We start from the raw sequence: 16,289 nt of genomic DNA, 5'->3' as shown, positions 1-16,289 counted from the left end.
ATATTTATCTTATAGAGTCTTGGTTCTTACAAAATCATAATTTGTTTTCAAAAATGTATATTTTAAACTACCTAATAAGATCTTTATTTAGTGTCACATTTATTTTACGAAGGGTAGATGCTTATTTTAGTGATGATTTGTCATTAAAATTATGTCAAAATGTCTTAAAATGTTGTTGAAACTGTAAACAAACTCATAACACACACAAAGCTAATTATGGATGCCATCTGTTTATTTTTACAAAGCTTTTTTTTAAGACTATGGCATTGTCTGCTTATAATAAGCTTCAAGATTATTATAATGACTAAGTCCTATCCTTCAATTAGTGTAGTTGAAGATGGGAAGGTAATTCGTTTGTTCACTGACCTTTTCCTGTGTCAGAGTGTATGAAATATGACATGTCATGATAAAGAAACTATTGTGAAGTGCATTTAGAAGATACTTAGTTTTTATGAGAAAAAAATGGCGTCAAAGCAGCAGATGTGGCCAAAGTTTTGTTTAAATTCTTAGAACTTATTCAAGGTTTTAGATGAAAGGTAGATAATTCACTCTTTCCCAGTGACTTAAGTGGAATTAAATTCTTAATTATTAACTTAAATTCTTAAATTCTTAACTCAAGGTTAAGAATTTCTAAGTGATCCACCAAGTTTATGTTGACATGTATCCCTGTTTGTGTATCTATAGGTCAGCACATGTTTTTGTACATACATATCTCCTGTGTTAGTGCAGAAGGCCAGGTACTTGCATGACAGCATCAGCCCAAGTAGTTATCAGCAATTTGCTGAGAGGGCAGAGCGATCACACTGGCTCCGTTTTGCAATTGTGCCTGCTAAGCATTACCCAAGTCAGTGTGGAGGGAAAGCAACCTGAAAGATCCATCTGCTCCCTTCTGCTACGCTGCCTTGATGCAAGATTACACTAATCCGGCTGCTTGTCAGGACGGGTTAGTGAAAGCATGCAAGTGGGTGAGACTCAGGGTGGACTAGCGCTTTGGAAAATCATAAGCTGCCCCTCTAGATGCCATGTTAAGTGCTGCAGAATAGGTTGATTATCAACCACATCGAAGATTGCAGTGAAATAAATGTATAGTTTTATGGTTAAGAATTAGTTTCAAAATTAAAATTCTTGGCCGGGCGTGGTGGCTCAAGCCTGTAATCCCAGCACTTTGGGAGGCCGAGACGGGCGGATCACGAGGTCAGGAGATCGAGACCATCCTGGCTAACACGGTGAAACCCCATCTCTACTAAAAAATACAAAAAACTAGCCGGGCAAAGTGGCGGGCGCCTGTGGTCCCAGCTACTCGGGAGGCTGAGGCAGGAGAATGGCGTAAACCCGGGAGGCGGAGCTTGCAGTGAGCTGAGATCCGGCCACTGCACTCCAGCCTGGGCGACAGAGCCAGACTCAGTCTCAAAAAAAAAAAAAAAAAAATTAAAATTCTTAAATATTGTTGGACCACAAATAAATCAAAATTGAGAAAAATAATACAGATAGTTTACAAATACTTTTAGGCATTAGTTTTTTTTTTTATGATTTGTGTATTGTGTTCATTCCTTCATGTTATTCCCCTAGCTCAAGAGTTTTTAGTCAAGTATGTTTAAATGTTACATCTAATTAACTTCATTTTACCCAAAAACTTTTGTGATTTTTCTTGTTTCTATTTATTTATCTTTTTCTACACCTACTGACTGGCAGACCTTGGCTTTGCAGGTTGAGCATCCTGTCACAGAATGCATTACTGGCCTGGACCTAGTCCAAGAAATGATCCGTGTTGCTAAGGGCTACCCTCTCAGACACAAACAAGCTGATATTCCCATCAACGGCTGGGCAGTTGAATGTCGGGTTTATGCTGAGGTAAAAATGAATGGTGTTGGGAGGAAGGATGGTGGTTGTGTCCAGAGTCACGAGACCTGGTATAGCCAAACAATGAGGTAAAGTTAGGGTTTTATAACGTTGCCAACTATTGGATTGTGTAATCCATAATTAAACCAGAAAAAAATTAGATAATTTTGACCTAATTCCAGATAGTTTTAAATAATTGGGTTTAGTTAATTGTCATTTATTCGTAGATGGGGAAATAGCTACCAATCCTTTAAGAGGCAACAAAGCATTAGTTAAATATTCTTGAGCTTGAATGGACCATGGTTTTTGTTTTGTTTGCATTTTCTTTGTTTATTTTCAAACAACACTAACAAGAAGTAACATTTATTTCCACGGGTTTTTTTTTAAACGCCCACCTTGGGTACACATTAGTTGTTGATTGGATACTTAAAATTTTTCCCAACATTGTTTTTTGTATAATTTTCTCCTTTATTATTATATGAAAATAACAATCAAAATTTAAATTGTAAAGCTTTAAGTAAAACTTGTACTCATAATTTATAATTTTAATTATGGGTTTTACTCATAAACTCTCAGTTCAGTACTTTTAAATGCTTTTTTCAAATAACTAAAACAAGAATGCAAGGTAACATTTGTACTATTTTTACTTTTCGACAGCAAAAATGTCTGTCAAGATTAAAAATAAATCAATGTCTGTGTTTAAGAATACTGAAAGCTGGTTTGAAATATTTTTCAAGGAGTTCAAAAATATGTTTTGGCATGACTGTATTGCTCTTGCTTTTTTCATATTTTAAGTAGTATTGCTTTCATTCTTATGACATTGAACCTATTTATTCTGATGATCTAAGATATTTACAAATGAAGTACATATCTAGTAGCATGTGCAAAGTTTTTTTTTCAGGTCTTTATTTGAAGAACCCAAATTCTCAAGTTTTACCATATGTGAGCTGTTTGAGAAGTAAGAAAAACAAATATCTTTAGTGTACCACATTTGTTGTTCTAAACTTGAGTATGTTTTGATGTAGGGCCTAGGTTATTTTATTTTTTGCCCAAGGCATTCTAAGAAGTTTTATAAAATGTTGGAATTTTACCAATTTCAATAAAGTATGAACAAGGTCAGGCTAAATTCTGCTTACAGTTCTGTTTGATTTTTAAGTACATTCTAAGTTGTCTAGAGTAAAAGACAATAATATTCTGAAATCTGTGATTTGGTAAATACCGTATGTCGAAAATAGACCTATAAATGGTTCTTCATTGTGTAAATATTTAACCTTACTTGTGCTGATTTATATTTCAAAGACTGTGCTTCCTTTCCTTTGAACTTTCAGGACCCCTACAAGTCTTTTGGTTTACCATCTATTGGGAGATTGTCTCAGTACCAAGAGCCATTACATCTACCTGGTGTAAGTCATTAAGCTGTAATACCAGCTGAGGGGTTACACTCGTGATTTATGTCATACTTTTATGTTAAAGCATGTCAACACCAAAGGGTGTAAATTGAAGGACAAGTGAAATTCATGGGAATCATGGTTTTTGTGTTGAAAACAAAATTTTTTCAGTGTTTTGCGGTATTCAAGAAAGTCAGGAGCCACTGGACAGGGGAAGCCTGGAGACATCTGATGATATAAATGATAGCTTACAGTGTTCCCAATTCTTTTGAAAATTATAATAAAAAAGACTGTGAATCCTAAGAATGAGAAATGATGTTTTGTGTTACAATTTAATCTTTTCAATGAACTAATCCAACCCTGCTATGTAGTCACTTGTCAAGAAATTCAAGCACAAAATCAGTTCCTTAATTGAAATTTAAGGAAATTGAATTGATTAAGGCAAACAAAGTATGTCTCAGTCTATTAAACCTCATGGACTTTAAGGAGTACATATTATTTATATCAGATGAAGAAAAGTGACCACTGTCCATTTTATTCCATAGCTCTTCTATATTTAATAGCTATTTTAAAAATAGTTTTTGTTGCAAAAAAAGAACAAGGACATACCCTTTTTCTTCATCAAGGTAATAAGCGCATATATATATGACATTATGTTAGCTAGTAGATGACAAGGCTGTACCATCTGTGAATATTCAAATTATTCATTTTGATTACCGGCATGAAGATGGTGAAAGATTACAGGAAGAATTCTAAATCTGAAGATGTTATTGGATATATGATTTATTTCACTTTTTAAATTGTTTTTGCCCATGTGCTTTCTAAAGGGACTTGACCCTTTCTAGGCTTGGAGACTCCATGCTGTGTTCAAAGCCAGAAGGCAGAAAAAAAATTGTAAAGATTTAACAGGCATTATGTGACGTTAAATAGCAGATGAGAAAACAAGTATCATAGGGACATATCTAAATACTTCTTTAATCAAACAAAAGAAGTATTAAATAAGAATTCATAATGATTAGTCGTTAGAAGTTTTCACCATGTTGTAATAGCTAACAAGATGTCAAACATTTTGCCCTTGCAAGTTTTTGCAATTTGCAATTTTCAAACGTGAGACCTGTTGAAAGTGCAAGTGATAATGGACAAACTATACCCCCTACAGTCTTCGTCCCACCAAATCTTTCTTCAATTAATGCTGCAGCAGGAGTTTTATGTAATAACATTTGCAGTTGTGAGCCATCCATAGAAAGAAAAAACAATTAAAATGCCTTAAATGTTCTGCTTACTGCTGTTATTTGCTCGTGTGAATGTTGCATGTCAGCTAAATGGACCAAGGAATAGATAAAGTGATTGGGTGCAGGAGAGTGCACACTAAGCTTTGTCTATCATTATTGCTGGGAGCAATCAAATTGATGTCAGCAGGACAGTAGATGCGTTGACAGCTGTAATTATGTATCTCCATGGTGATCACTTTTGGCCTGTCATGGAGGCCCACGAGTCCCCTCCCTTGGAAGCATTTAATCAGATTGGGCTGTCACTTGTCAGGTAGACATGGCGGGCTGGGAGTTGTGCTTAGGGGGAGAGGTGAATTGAGAATGAAGGGTGGGAGACGTCTTATAGTTTCACAGGGTCCACTGTGGTACTGAGGACAGAAATTTTAATTATGCGAGAGGTTTCTGAGCAATGGTTTGAGAATCTCGTACAGAGGTGCTTGGGTGTTTTGTTGTGGTTGTTACTGTTTGTTTTCCTTCCTTGCCTTATTAAAACTAGAGCAGTCAGTTTACCTTAGAAAACAATTTTTGGCTCTTACCATTTTTGGTCACGAGAATGCCTACTTAAGAGCTAACTTATGGTTTGTACTTTTCACATGCTTCATTAAGGCTGACATTTATTAATATGGCAGAGGTGAAGATTTCCTTTTTTATTTTTGATCATCATCTTTTGTAAATTTGTTATTTTCAGACCACAGTTTTGTTCTGCTCAGAAATTTGGTTCTGATTTCATTTGACTTTTTTCTTAAAGCTTTCGGTGCAAATTTGTATAGCCTTTCATGGAGTAATGGAGACTTGATCTGACTTCACATTGGTTGTTAAGAAGTAAAAATATAGCTGATTATTACTTGGAAAAAACAGCATAAATAGTAAATTATAAATCAGAGTTTTCATACTGTGGTACAGTTTTTAATTGAAAATACTGATTTGCTTCTATAAAGATACATGTTGATTATATATATCTTGATTTTATCCTGTGTATTTTAAAGTTAAGATGATATAACTTCTGTGATCATAATATTAGTAAATAACACAGTTACATTTAAGAGCTCTACGTAACACCTTATAGGATGATATTATTCAAGGCAACAAAAGTTTTAAGTAAGGAACTATAGAAGAATGTAATAAATATTCTTTATTGTCTATGTTATTTTATTTGTGGGTTGAACATCTAAGTTCCTCCTAGCTTTGTAGCAGTTTATGTAGCAAATGATAGGATGTAAAGTCAGAAGTTTTAGAACTTGTATCAGTCTTATTTGATAGGATGTAGTTAAAGTCAGAAGTTTTAGAACTTGTATCAGTCTTATTTTTAAACACAGCATTAGCAAGCATGCTATGGTTTTAAAGATGACATAGTGGTCAAATTAGCTCTTTCACTTTTTGGTATTAAAATTAAGAAAATGAAAACTCACAGATATCTTTTCTGTTATGTAACCTGATTACTAGTTGCCATTTTGGGGCTATTTAATGTGGGGAAAAGGTAGATTGTTATTTTATTGCTTTTAAAGCTGCTCCATTAATTTTTTTCTAGTTTTTGTCAACACTGTGAATTTCATAGAACATCAGTTTATGTCCTGAAATATGTTTTCAGAAAATAGAAAGCCAAGTATATTTCGTAAGTGTGCTGAATCATTTTTGTTTAAAATTAAGATTTTTGTATATGAATGTGAATACGAACACAGATATCTGTATTTTTGTTTGTGCTTGCAAATACAGAAATAAAAGCCCCTCAGGTATGTTACAGTGTTCCTTTTACAACCTTACAAAGAGAATAATAGTAGTGTGAATTTTAAGAAAATGAAACTATAGCTTGTCTTCTGATGTCACCGTATAATAAAGCCATCATTATACCCTCATGTGGATATCCTAGACAGGAGGTTCTACATGTGGTCCCTTGATAATTGCCTAAATTAAAATATTAAAGGCCTAACAGCCGCTGTGTTGACCTTTTTCTGCCTTGCTGCAGACAGATGAGCTGCTGTTTATTAGGAAGGCTTCTTCCCACAGGTGGAAGGCTACGTGAGCTTCCGCTCTTCTCTTCCCACCCCTTTACAACGTTGGGCATCAAAGTCCTGCTGTTCCAGCAGCTTTGATTCAGTTCCTCCGTCCTCAAGACCCCTAGGATGTGCCTGACGGTCTGAAGTATTTTGATTAGCTTTTAAATACTTCAGATTCCAAAACTTCTTTCAAATAATTTAATAAATATTCTGTCCTCAGTAACTGCTCATTTTTAAAGTTTTGCATGGCTAACCTCCGTGCCTTACTGCTGGTATCAAACTGGGAAATGAAAACAAGAATCAGCGATGTACTAACTCACTCGTTGGCTGGTTAACAGCAATCAGCCTCTTCAAAAGAATATTTTGAACTTGTGCTATCCCCCTACCCCACACCCCATGAAAATCACAAAATCAGAACTCTAATTGGGGCTTTACAAAGCAAAGCCATAGGAAAAGCTGTGTAAACATTAAAGCCTCAGGGGACCAACACTAACAGAAAAATAGTGTTTTACAGTGGAGAGGGTGAGGCAAAAAAGGAAAGTGTTACAGACATGAAAGGCCCAGGCCCACGTTCCTATGGAGCTGAGGAGCAGGCTTGACTAGGGGCCTCACTGGCGGGCTTAGAAGGGTCCGGTGGGGAGTGCAGTTAGCAAGGGCATCGTCCATGCCATGCTTCAGCGGGAAGACGCCGTCAGAGAGCCACAGCATCCTGGCATAGTGATATAGGAAGTCTTCATTTTTTATTTTTTTTGCTATTTCTTAGTTTCTTCATTCAGTGGCAGACCAAAAAATGTGTTGCATTGCGTATTAACGGATCTAGATTTTAGGTTGTTTTCGTATTTTCCAGAACTGAAAATGTTATTTGAGATTGAAATTCTCTATCCATCTTCTCCATGGAAATGAAATTTGTGATTACAAAAAAGTATCTACACACTATGAATTACTTTTATTTTTTTTCTTTTTTTCTCCCAGGTCCGAGTTGACAGTGGCATCCAACCAGGAAGTGATATTAGCATTTATTATGATCCTATGATTTCAAAAGTAAGTTTAATTTCTTAATGGATTATTTGATTTCTTCTGAAAAATCAGTGATATTTAAAAAGTCTGGGCCGGGCGTGGTGGCTCAAGCCTGTAATCCCAGCACTTTGGGAGGCCGAGACCGGCGGATCACCAGGTCAGGAGATCGAGACCATCCTGACTAACCCAGTGAAACCCCGTCTCTACTAAAAAATACAAAAAACTAGCCGGGCAAGGCGGCGGGCGCCTGTAGTCCCAGCTACTCTGGAGGCTGAGGCAGGAGAATGGTGTGAACCCGGGAGGCGGAGCTTGCAGTGAGCTGAGATCCGGCCACTGCACTCCAGCCTGGGCAACAGACCGAGACTCCGTCTCAAAAAAAAAAAAAAAAAAAAAAAAAAAGTCTGGAACTGGGCCTTTATCTGCATCATATGCTATGAACAACTAATTATGCACTGATGTAATGCGAAAGCAGAGCAGTTTTTTCTCTTGAGAGAAAGTTCAGCGTTATGTTAGTTTGCAGTACTCCTCCTCCCAAACTATGTCATATCACCACCATCACACACATGTGCATGAACGGTAGTAATAATAAACATCTAACCAATGGTGCCACCCTAACTCATCGCAATGAGAAGGAATTAAGGTTTCTTTTTTGGCCATTGGCAGAAATTACCTGAGATGAAAGTATGAATGAATGGCAAGAGTTGGGCTGATAGGCAGTGTTTGTTAGAGTACTTTTTGATCTTTTCTCTTCAGTTTTTACAAATTACCAATTACGTAAGTAGATTTGATATAAGAGTATAAGATTCGTTTTGGCCACCTGTCTTTTTGAAGTTTGACTTTCCAGAATAAATGAATTGAATTTTTGGATCTTTAACCTTGAACTTTTGCATCTTTAAATGCTTAAAACCTTATAAAATTTAAAATGCTGTAATAATTAAGATTGTGGATTTTATTTTTATTTTATTATTTTTTTTTGAGATGGAGCCTCACTCTGTCCCCCAGGCTGGAGTGTAGTGGCACGATCTCACCTCACTGCAAGCTCCGCGCCCGACCCCAGCTTCAAGCGATTCTCCTGCCTCAGCCTCCCTAGTAGCTGGGACTACAGGCTTGTGCCACCAAGCCCAGCTAATTTTTTTACTTTTAGTAGAGACGGGGTTTCACCTTGTTAGCCAGGATGGTCTCCATCTCCTGACCTCATGATCTGCCTGCCTTGGCCTCCCAAAGTGTTGGAATTACAGGCGTGAGCCACCGCGCCCGGCCAGATTATGGATTTTATTTTGAAAATCTGTGTTCTCTGAAGTGATACATCTGTATTGAGGAATGATTTCTTTATTGAACCCTGTTTCTCAAGATGGCTTTTCCCCAAGTGTCCTTTTTAATGTTGTCGTTGCAGTAAACAAACCATTTTTTATCTTTCTTTTTTCAGTTAAGGTTTTAGTGCTTTTTTTTTAAATGATAGTGTCTCACTTTTTCACCCAGGCTGGAGTACAGTGTCACAATCTTGGCTCAGTGCAGCCTCGACCTCCCAGGCTCAAGCGATCCACCTGCCTTAGCCACCCAAGTAGCTGGGACTACAGGCATGTACTACCATGCCGGGCTATTTTTTTATATCTTTTGTAGAAATGGGGTTTCATCATGTTGCCCAGGCTGGTCTTGAATTCCTGAGCTCAAGCAATCCGCCCGCCTCGGCCTCCAAAAGTGCTGGGATTACAAGCATGAGCCACCGTGCCTGGCCTAAGTTATTGGTAGTATTAAAATAAAGTTTAGGTCTTTTGTTTATAGAGAACCACCATTTAATTTAAAAATAAAACTATGTAAAAATATTGTAGGTTGATTTTTAAATATTCAATTTTTAGATGAATGTTTTTCTCTTCAGAAAAATGGCCTACAAATTTTCAAATTTGCTTGATATTGAAGAGCTAGTAAAACCTACTAAAATAAAGACAATCTATAGATTGGCTAAAATAACTGTCAGAAAAATCTTTAATGAATAGTTAAGGTCTTATTTCATTGCTAAATTATAGAGATATGTATAAGTAGGCACTAAATCATGTAGAATGGTAAGACTTTTCTGTTTTTTTGATTTCTGAAAAAGTACCATTTGCTTCTGTATATATTATGTGTAAAACTGCGAATGATTTCTAAGTCGTCTTCTTTCTTTATACTTTTATTTTTGAGACTTTACTTTTTTTGTTAGTTATGAAAGTGTTAAGGGCTGGACGCAGTGGTTCATACCTGTAATCCCAGCACTTTGGGAGGCTGAAGTGGGTGGATCACCTGAGGTCAGGAGTGTGAGACCAGCCAGGCCAACATGGCAAAACCCTGTCTCTACTAAAAATACAAAAAAATTGACTGGGCGTGGTTACACATGCCTGAAATCCCAGCTTCTCAAGAGGCTGAGGCGAGAGGATCTCTTGAACCTGGGAGGCGGAGGTTGCAGTGAGCCGAGATTGCGCTGCTGCCCTCCAGCCAGGGCAACAGAGTGAGACTCCATCTCAAAAATAAAAAATAAAAAGTAAAGAAAGAAACTGTTAGCTGTTCAGGGTATCAAACTTGGAAACCACAGAAAAATAGGGAAAAAATGTCTTATCTAATCCTCACCACTACCCTAGATGTTCAAATCCTATATCAAATATTCACATTTAGCTGTATCTCCTTTTAAATTTTTTCTGTACTTTTGTTACGTTTTTGTTTTTGTAAAATCACTCTTTACTATGATAATGAAATGTAGGAGAAAAGTCTGAAATAGCTTGATTCTAATATTTATATACTTAAAAAATCATAATTGACATATTGAAAACTGAACTATTATAAAATTTCAAGATATATTTAGATATCTGTTATGAAATATTTTAATTTTTTACTAAAATGAATCATTTAACATTGTTCTAAATATATATATATTGAGTTTTTTGTTTGCTTGTTTTTAGCTAATCACATATGGCTCTGATAGAACTGAGGCACTGAAGAGAATGGCAGATGCACTGGATAACTATGTTATTCGAGGTAAAAACAAAGATTTGCACTCGTTGGTTATTATATATGGTGTCCAGTTCCAGAGAACAGCCTCGGTTTACCAATGAGAATATGGCACGGCACATTTGCTCACTGTGTGCTTAAAGAGAAATAAGAAAAGCTTCCATCCATCAAACCACCACACTAAGTATAGGGGTTTCATTTTCCTTGGCACTCCTATACTTTACATCTACTTCTTAAGATATTAAACTTACAATGTATGATCTTTCCTAGGTGAGCATCTAATATTTTGTGGGTACAATTATGTATTGTGTGTGAAATGAGAGCCTTCAAAGTAAAGAACCACTGACCAGTGCAGTTTGAGAGCAATTTTGCTAGATTATTGTGTATGGAGTGTCTGTTGCTGTTGTTGTTTTAAAGTAGAAAACTTGAAAATGTATGGTGATAGAAGTGTAGTGACCTACATTTGACTAATTTGGGGAAAGAGGGAATAGCTCTTTGCTTCTGTGATTAGAACACATTACAGACTGTCTTCTAGGAAGTGCAGTTTTGTTACCTCCTGTTCATATATGATAGTTCTAATGCCTGACAAAATGCGAGACTACCAGCCTTTAGCATGTATAGTGATAAATGAATTAGAAGCAGCCATTACATTGAAATAATCAAAGTACAGTTACGCTTATACCCCTAAGGAATTAAATTTCATTCTAAATTTTAGCAGCTTTCCATTAATAATGAAAAGCTTACTTTAGTGCAACATAAATCATCATCTTCAGAATAACAGGCTTTAACACCAGACTTAAAATATAAGTTCACACTGAATTGTGAAAGAATAGTGTGGTCAGAGAGCATTCCATAGGCAAGACTGGCTTCTGTATAGTTTTGTCCTTTTCTAGTGGCTCTCTGGATGTAACAGTAGGCTGGTAGGCTAGATTTGGAGGCTGAAGTGGTACAATAGTAATGGAGTAAGACTGCACAGTCCCCTTCAGGACCAAATGGAACTTTTATGAAGGTTTTGAAAGTCCTCTTTTTGCAGTAGACAACTTTTAGGTACCCAGGAAATGGACTGAAGCTTTGTGTGAAAAAGAAAAAGTGCTTTATTTTCAGGGCACATCCTTCTCCGAGACAGGAAGCCCAGCTAAGCAAAGGAGCATGTCAGGCCTTTGCTTTACCTCCCTGACTGAGTACCTTTGTGCAGTGAACCATTTGTACAACTGTACAGTAGTACCCAGGGAAATCAGTGACTGTATTTTCACATCTACCTTTCCCTGCTTATTTTTATCTAATAATATTGAATTACATCATGTAATCCACACTTGCCCTTGCCTTTTCTCTTTGAGTTTTTCCCTGTTAGATCAGGAGGCTGTCTTCCTTCCCATCCCCCACCGCCAACTCCCCCCTACCTTTTTTTGAGATGGAGTCTCACTCTGTTGCCCAGGCTGGAGTGCGGTGGTGCAATCTCGGCTCACTGCAGCCTCCATCTCCTGGGTTCAAGCAATTCTCCTTCCTCAGCCTCCCCCCTTCCCTTTTAGCATTACCCTTTTTTCTTTCCATTTGTTAACTAACAAGTGATGGAGATTCTAATTAATCTTGTGTGCTAGTGATTCATCCTTGTGAACTAAAGAAAAATAATAAGCTTTTGGCTGGGCGCGGTGGCTCACACCTATAATCCCAGCACTTTGGGAGGCTGAGGCGGGTGGATCACTTCAGGTTAGGAGTTCGAGACCGGCCTGGCCAACATGGAGCAACCCCATCTCTACAAAAATACAAAAAAATTAGCTGGGTGTGGTGGCGCATGCCTGTAGTCCCAGCTACTCAGGAGGGTGAGACAGGAGAAGCACTTGAACCCAGGAGGCAGAGGTTGCAGTGAGCCAAGATTGTGCCATTGCACTCCAGCCTGGGTGACAGAGCCAAACTTCACCTCAAAAAAACAAAAAATGAAAAACGAAAAATAATAAGCTTTCAAGTGAGCCTAGGTGTAACTTAAAAGAAAATCAGCAACATTAATATCCACAGCATCTAAAAACTGGAAAAATCCCCTTCACATTCTTTCTAGCTCATTTTCTACTTTTTTTTTTTTAAGCCTTGATTATGGAGTATTTTCTGACTTCATAACTTTGCTGTTTTCACTGTTTTAAGCAAATGCATATTTTCTCCATATACCCAACGTCTGTATTTCTCTATATAACCAGTACACGATTGTTACATAGGCCTTGAGGAGGGCGTCTTTTTTCTTACAGAAGTAATATTGCTGTGGAGAGGCCTTTAGTGCGTATTTGGGACACACGTTCAGTTTATGTGAGTTTATCTATGTTTATCTATATATGTGAGTTTAGATAGACATAAATAAGTTACTTGGGAAGATTATTCCTGGAGGACATTAAAGTATTTATAAGCACATTCTATGGGGATTTTCTTCCTTTTTGTCTCTGCATTTTTATTGTGGTAATTGAAATACTAGATTTTGGTTAATTTAAGTTGTACTCTAATGTGCTTGAACAGTAAATCCATGAATTTGAGAGTCTGAGTAAGAATATTTTGTCAAAACACATCTCTGTTAAACTTTGATATAATACGACATAGTGGCGTGACATGGCATCTGGGCAGTTTGTCAAAATATTAGATTAGTTTTGGTCCAAACTAGAAGTTATTTGTCTACTCTATCTGGCTTCTGAAAGGAGTATTCTCTCATATTTACATAAATACCCTGTCATGTTTTATACTTAAATGAACATTTTCCACTAATTTGCTTACTATACTTTATATATATAGGTTCACCAGTTACTAGTTTTTAAGTGACTGAAATACAAAGTAGGCTTGCCATTATTCTCCTAACTTTATACGTGTCACATGTAAAAAATGTGTTTCGTTGTATGGGTAGATTTTTCCAGGCTTAGTCTGAAATTTTGCCTTTGAATTACTGTGATGTAGTAGACAGAAACCAGACAAAGCTGGGTTCATAGCCCCTGTCCTGATGCCATTTAATAATAATGTGATTTTTGGCCAGGCGCAGTGGCTCACACCTGTAATCCTAGCACTTTGGGAGGCGGAGGCGGGTGGATCGTGAGGTCAGGAGTTCAAGACCAGCCTGGCAAAGATGGTGAAACCCTATCTCTACTACAAATACAAAAATTAGTCAGGTGGTGGTGTGTGTCTGTAATCCCAGCTACTCGGGAGGCTGAGGCAGAAAATTGCTTGAACCCGGGAGGTGGAGGTTGCAGTGAGCCAAGATTGCACCACTGCACTCCAGCCTAGGCGACAGAGTGAGAGTCCGTCTCAACAACAACAATAAAAAATTAAAAAAAAAAAATTATGTGATTTTTGTCAAATGACTTTGTCTCTCTGAATCTCATACTCCACATTTGAAAAATGGAGTGATAGTCTCTGCCATATAAATTACTGGTGAGGATTAACTGAGGTTAAGTATATAAAGGGCTTGGCACCACACTGGCTTATGTTGTTCAATAACTTTAGTTCTCATCCTTTCTTCCTCTCTCCTCACACTTATAAAACCATATATTTAAAAATCAAGGCCAGGCACGGTGGTTCACACCTGTAATCTCAGCACTTTGGGAGGCTGAGGAGGGCAGATCACTTGAGGTCAGGAGCTCAAGACCAGCCTGGCCAACGTAGCGGAACCCTGTCTCTAGTAAAAATACAAAAATTAGCCAGGCATGGTGGTGGGTGCCTGTAGTCCCAGCTACTCAGGAGGCTGAGGCAGGAGAATCGCTTGAACCCAGGAGGCGGGGGTTGCAGTGAGCTGAGATCACGCCACTGCACTCCAGCCTGGCTAACAGTGTAAGACTCTGTCTCCACAAAAATAAAAATAAAAATTATGTGTTATAAATCACATTATCAATCCATTAGTCATATGAAATTTACTAAACCAAAGATAAACAATATTGAAAGACCATTTTAGGTAATTTCAAATACTGTGTGCTGAAGTTATATGCTTTCATTGTACCCTGTTCGAATACTTCTGCAGAGCATTTACCATCACTGTAAAATTAAAGTATTAATTGTGTACTTAACTGTGAAATGGTGGGTTATCCTATAAGAATATTAGGCACATGAGGACACTGATGATCTTTATCTTGTTTGCATGCATATTACTGGTGCTTAGCAGTGTCTGACACATGCTAGATGATTAATAAATGTTTGTTGGATGAATGAATGAGTGAGCGAGTGATACTATCCCTGATTTCAAGGAGTTACTAATATACTTGATGTGAAAAACATATGAAAAGATAACTATAATATTAATATAGCTTCATAGGTGCCACAATAGGGGATTGAAAAAGTGTAGTGGGAGTTTAAGAAAGAGGCTAGCATATCTTTCTTTTCTTACCTCTCTTGGTCCTTTGAAAGTAAAGAGTACTGCTTTAGGATTCATGGGTGTCTCTGTATCTCTTGTCGAGAGTACCTCACTTTGTTCTGCCTTCAAATGATCCTCAGAGTGGCAGCATTTTTAAAAAGACTGGTAATGTCCTGTGTAGGTGACCTAAAGGGGATGGACACACTCAAGCATCTTTGCAGTATCACTTGTTATAGTATTTTAGGAAAATAATCTGGTGTTAGATGTTAAAATAAAAGTACATGCCCTCTGACCCAGCTGTTCATCTTTTGTAAATCTTTCCTATAGAGTTAAAAAACTGAATTATGAGCTTGTTCACCATGACGTTTACAACAACATTGTTTGTAGTAGCCGAAATGCTGATCAGCCACAGTGTCCACTAAATGGATGAATGACTGAGTAAATTACAATGCATTATTACTGTAAAATACTACGTAGCTGTGACTTAAAGACCTGTCCGTATGGATTGTTATAGTAGAAAAGCAATTTGCAGTCAAGTGATATTCTCATATCACTTGAACCGTCTTCTCATCCTAAAATATTTTAAATTGTGTTGGATGAGCACAGAGAAAGGTGTGGACATCTATATATCACAATGATTTCTTTTTTTAAGGTCAAAGGATTTATCAAAGAGGGATTTTTCTTGACACATTTCTCTTAGACTTTTTAATTTTAGGTATTTTCGAAACTATAGAAAAGTTGAATGAATAGTGCTGTGCATGCCTGTATAATCTTCACCTAGATTATTAATTAACTTTTTTGATATTTGCTTTGTTTTTCTACTTCTCCCTTTGTTTGTCTTTTCCTCCTCCTTTCTCACCCTTCCTCTTTCCTTTCCTCCCTCCATTCTCTCCTCTGTTTTTCTCCTGATCCATTTGAAAGAAGGTTGCAAACATCATGGCACATCACTCCTGAATACTTTATCAGGCTTCTTAAGGGGAAGACCATGGTCCTGTAACTGGATTTTTCTTGTGTGCTGCACAGATAAGAGTCAGTTTATTGAGACAGCATTATTGCAATAGAGAAAGAGTTTAATAAACACAGGACTGGCTAAACGGGAGACTGAAGTTTTATTACTCAAATAAATTTCCCCCAAAATTTGGAGGCTAGGGTTTTAAAAGAATAATTTGGTGGGCAGGGGGCCAGGGAGTGGGGAATGCTGACTGGTTGGTTTGGGGATAAAATTATAGGTGCTTGAGGCAGGGTCTTCTTGCTACCTTCAGTTACTGGGTAAGATCACAGAACTAGTTGAGCCAGTTTACTGGTCTGGCTTCATGACTCCTGAGCCGTCATTTCTAATGTTAGTTTTACAAATACTGTCTGTTCCCCAGGCAAGGAGGGGGTTTGTTTTGGGAAGGGGCTATTATCATTGTTTTATAGTTAAAGTATAAATTAAATCATCTTATAGTTAGCATGGCCTACACCCAGCAATGAACAGGGGCAGCTTGGA

General features: G+C 37.3%; 1 protein-coding gene across 1 annotated transcript in view; it reads left to right on the top strand.

The window, feature by feature from the left end:
• The window catches only part of LOC105477975 (propionyl-CoA carboxylase subunit alpha), a 440,790-nt gene that overhangs the window by 203,692 nt on the left and 220,809 nt on the right, over window positions 1-16,289 (top strand). The window contains exons 13-16 of the mRNA XM_011734903.2: window positions 1,708-1,851; window positions 3,168-3,242; window positions 7,465-7,533; window positions 10,440-10,515. Coding sequence (XP_011733205.2) covers window positions 1,708-1,851; window positions 3,168-3,242; window positions 7,465-7,533; window positions 10,440-10,515 — 364 coding nt within the window. The remainder of the gene's footprint in view (window positions 1-1,707; window positions 1,852-3,167; window positions 3,243-7,464; window positions 7,534-10,439; window positions 10,516-16,289) is intronic.

The sequence above is a fragment of the Macaca nemestrina genome, chromosome 16, assembly GCF_043159975.1.
Source record: "Macaca nemestrina isolate mMacNem1 chromosome 16, mMacNem.hap1, whole genome shotgun sequence".
Classification (NCBI taxonomy): Eukaryota; Metazoa; Chordata; class Mammalia; order Primates; family Cercopithecidae; genus Macaca; species Macaca nemestrina.
Note: the sequence above shows the minus strand (reverse complement) of the source record. Positions and strands in the feature narration are given on the sequence as shown.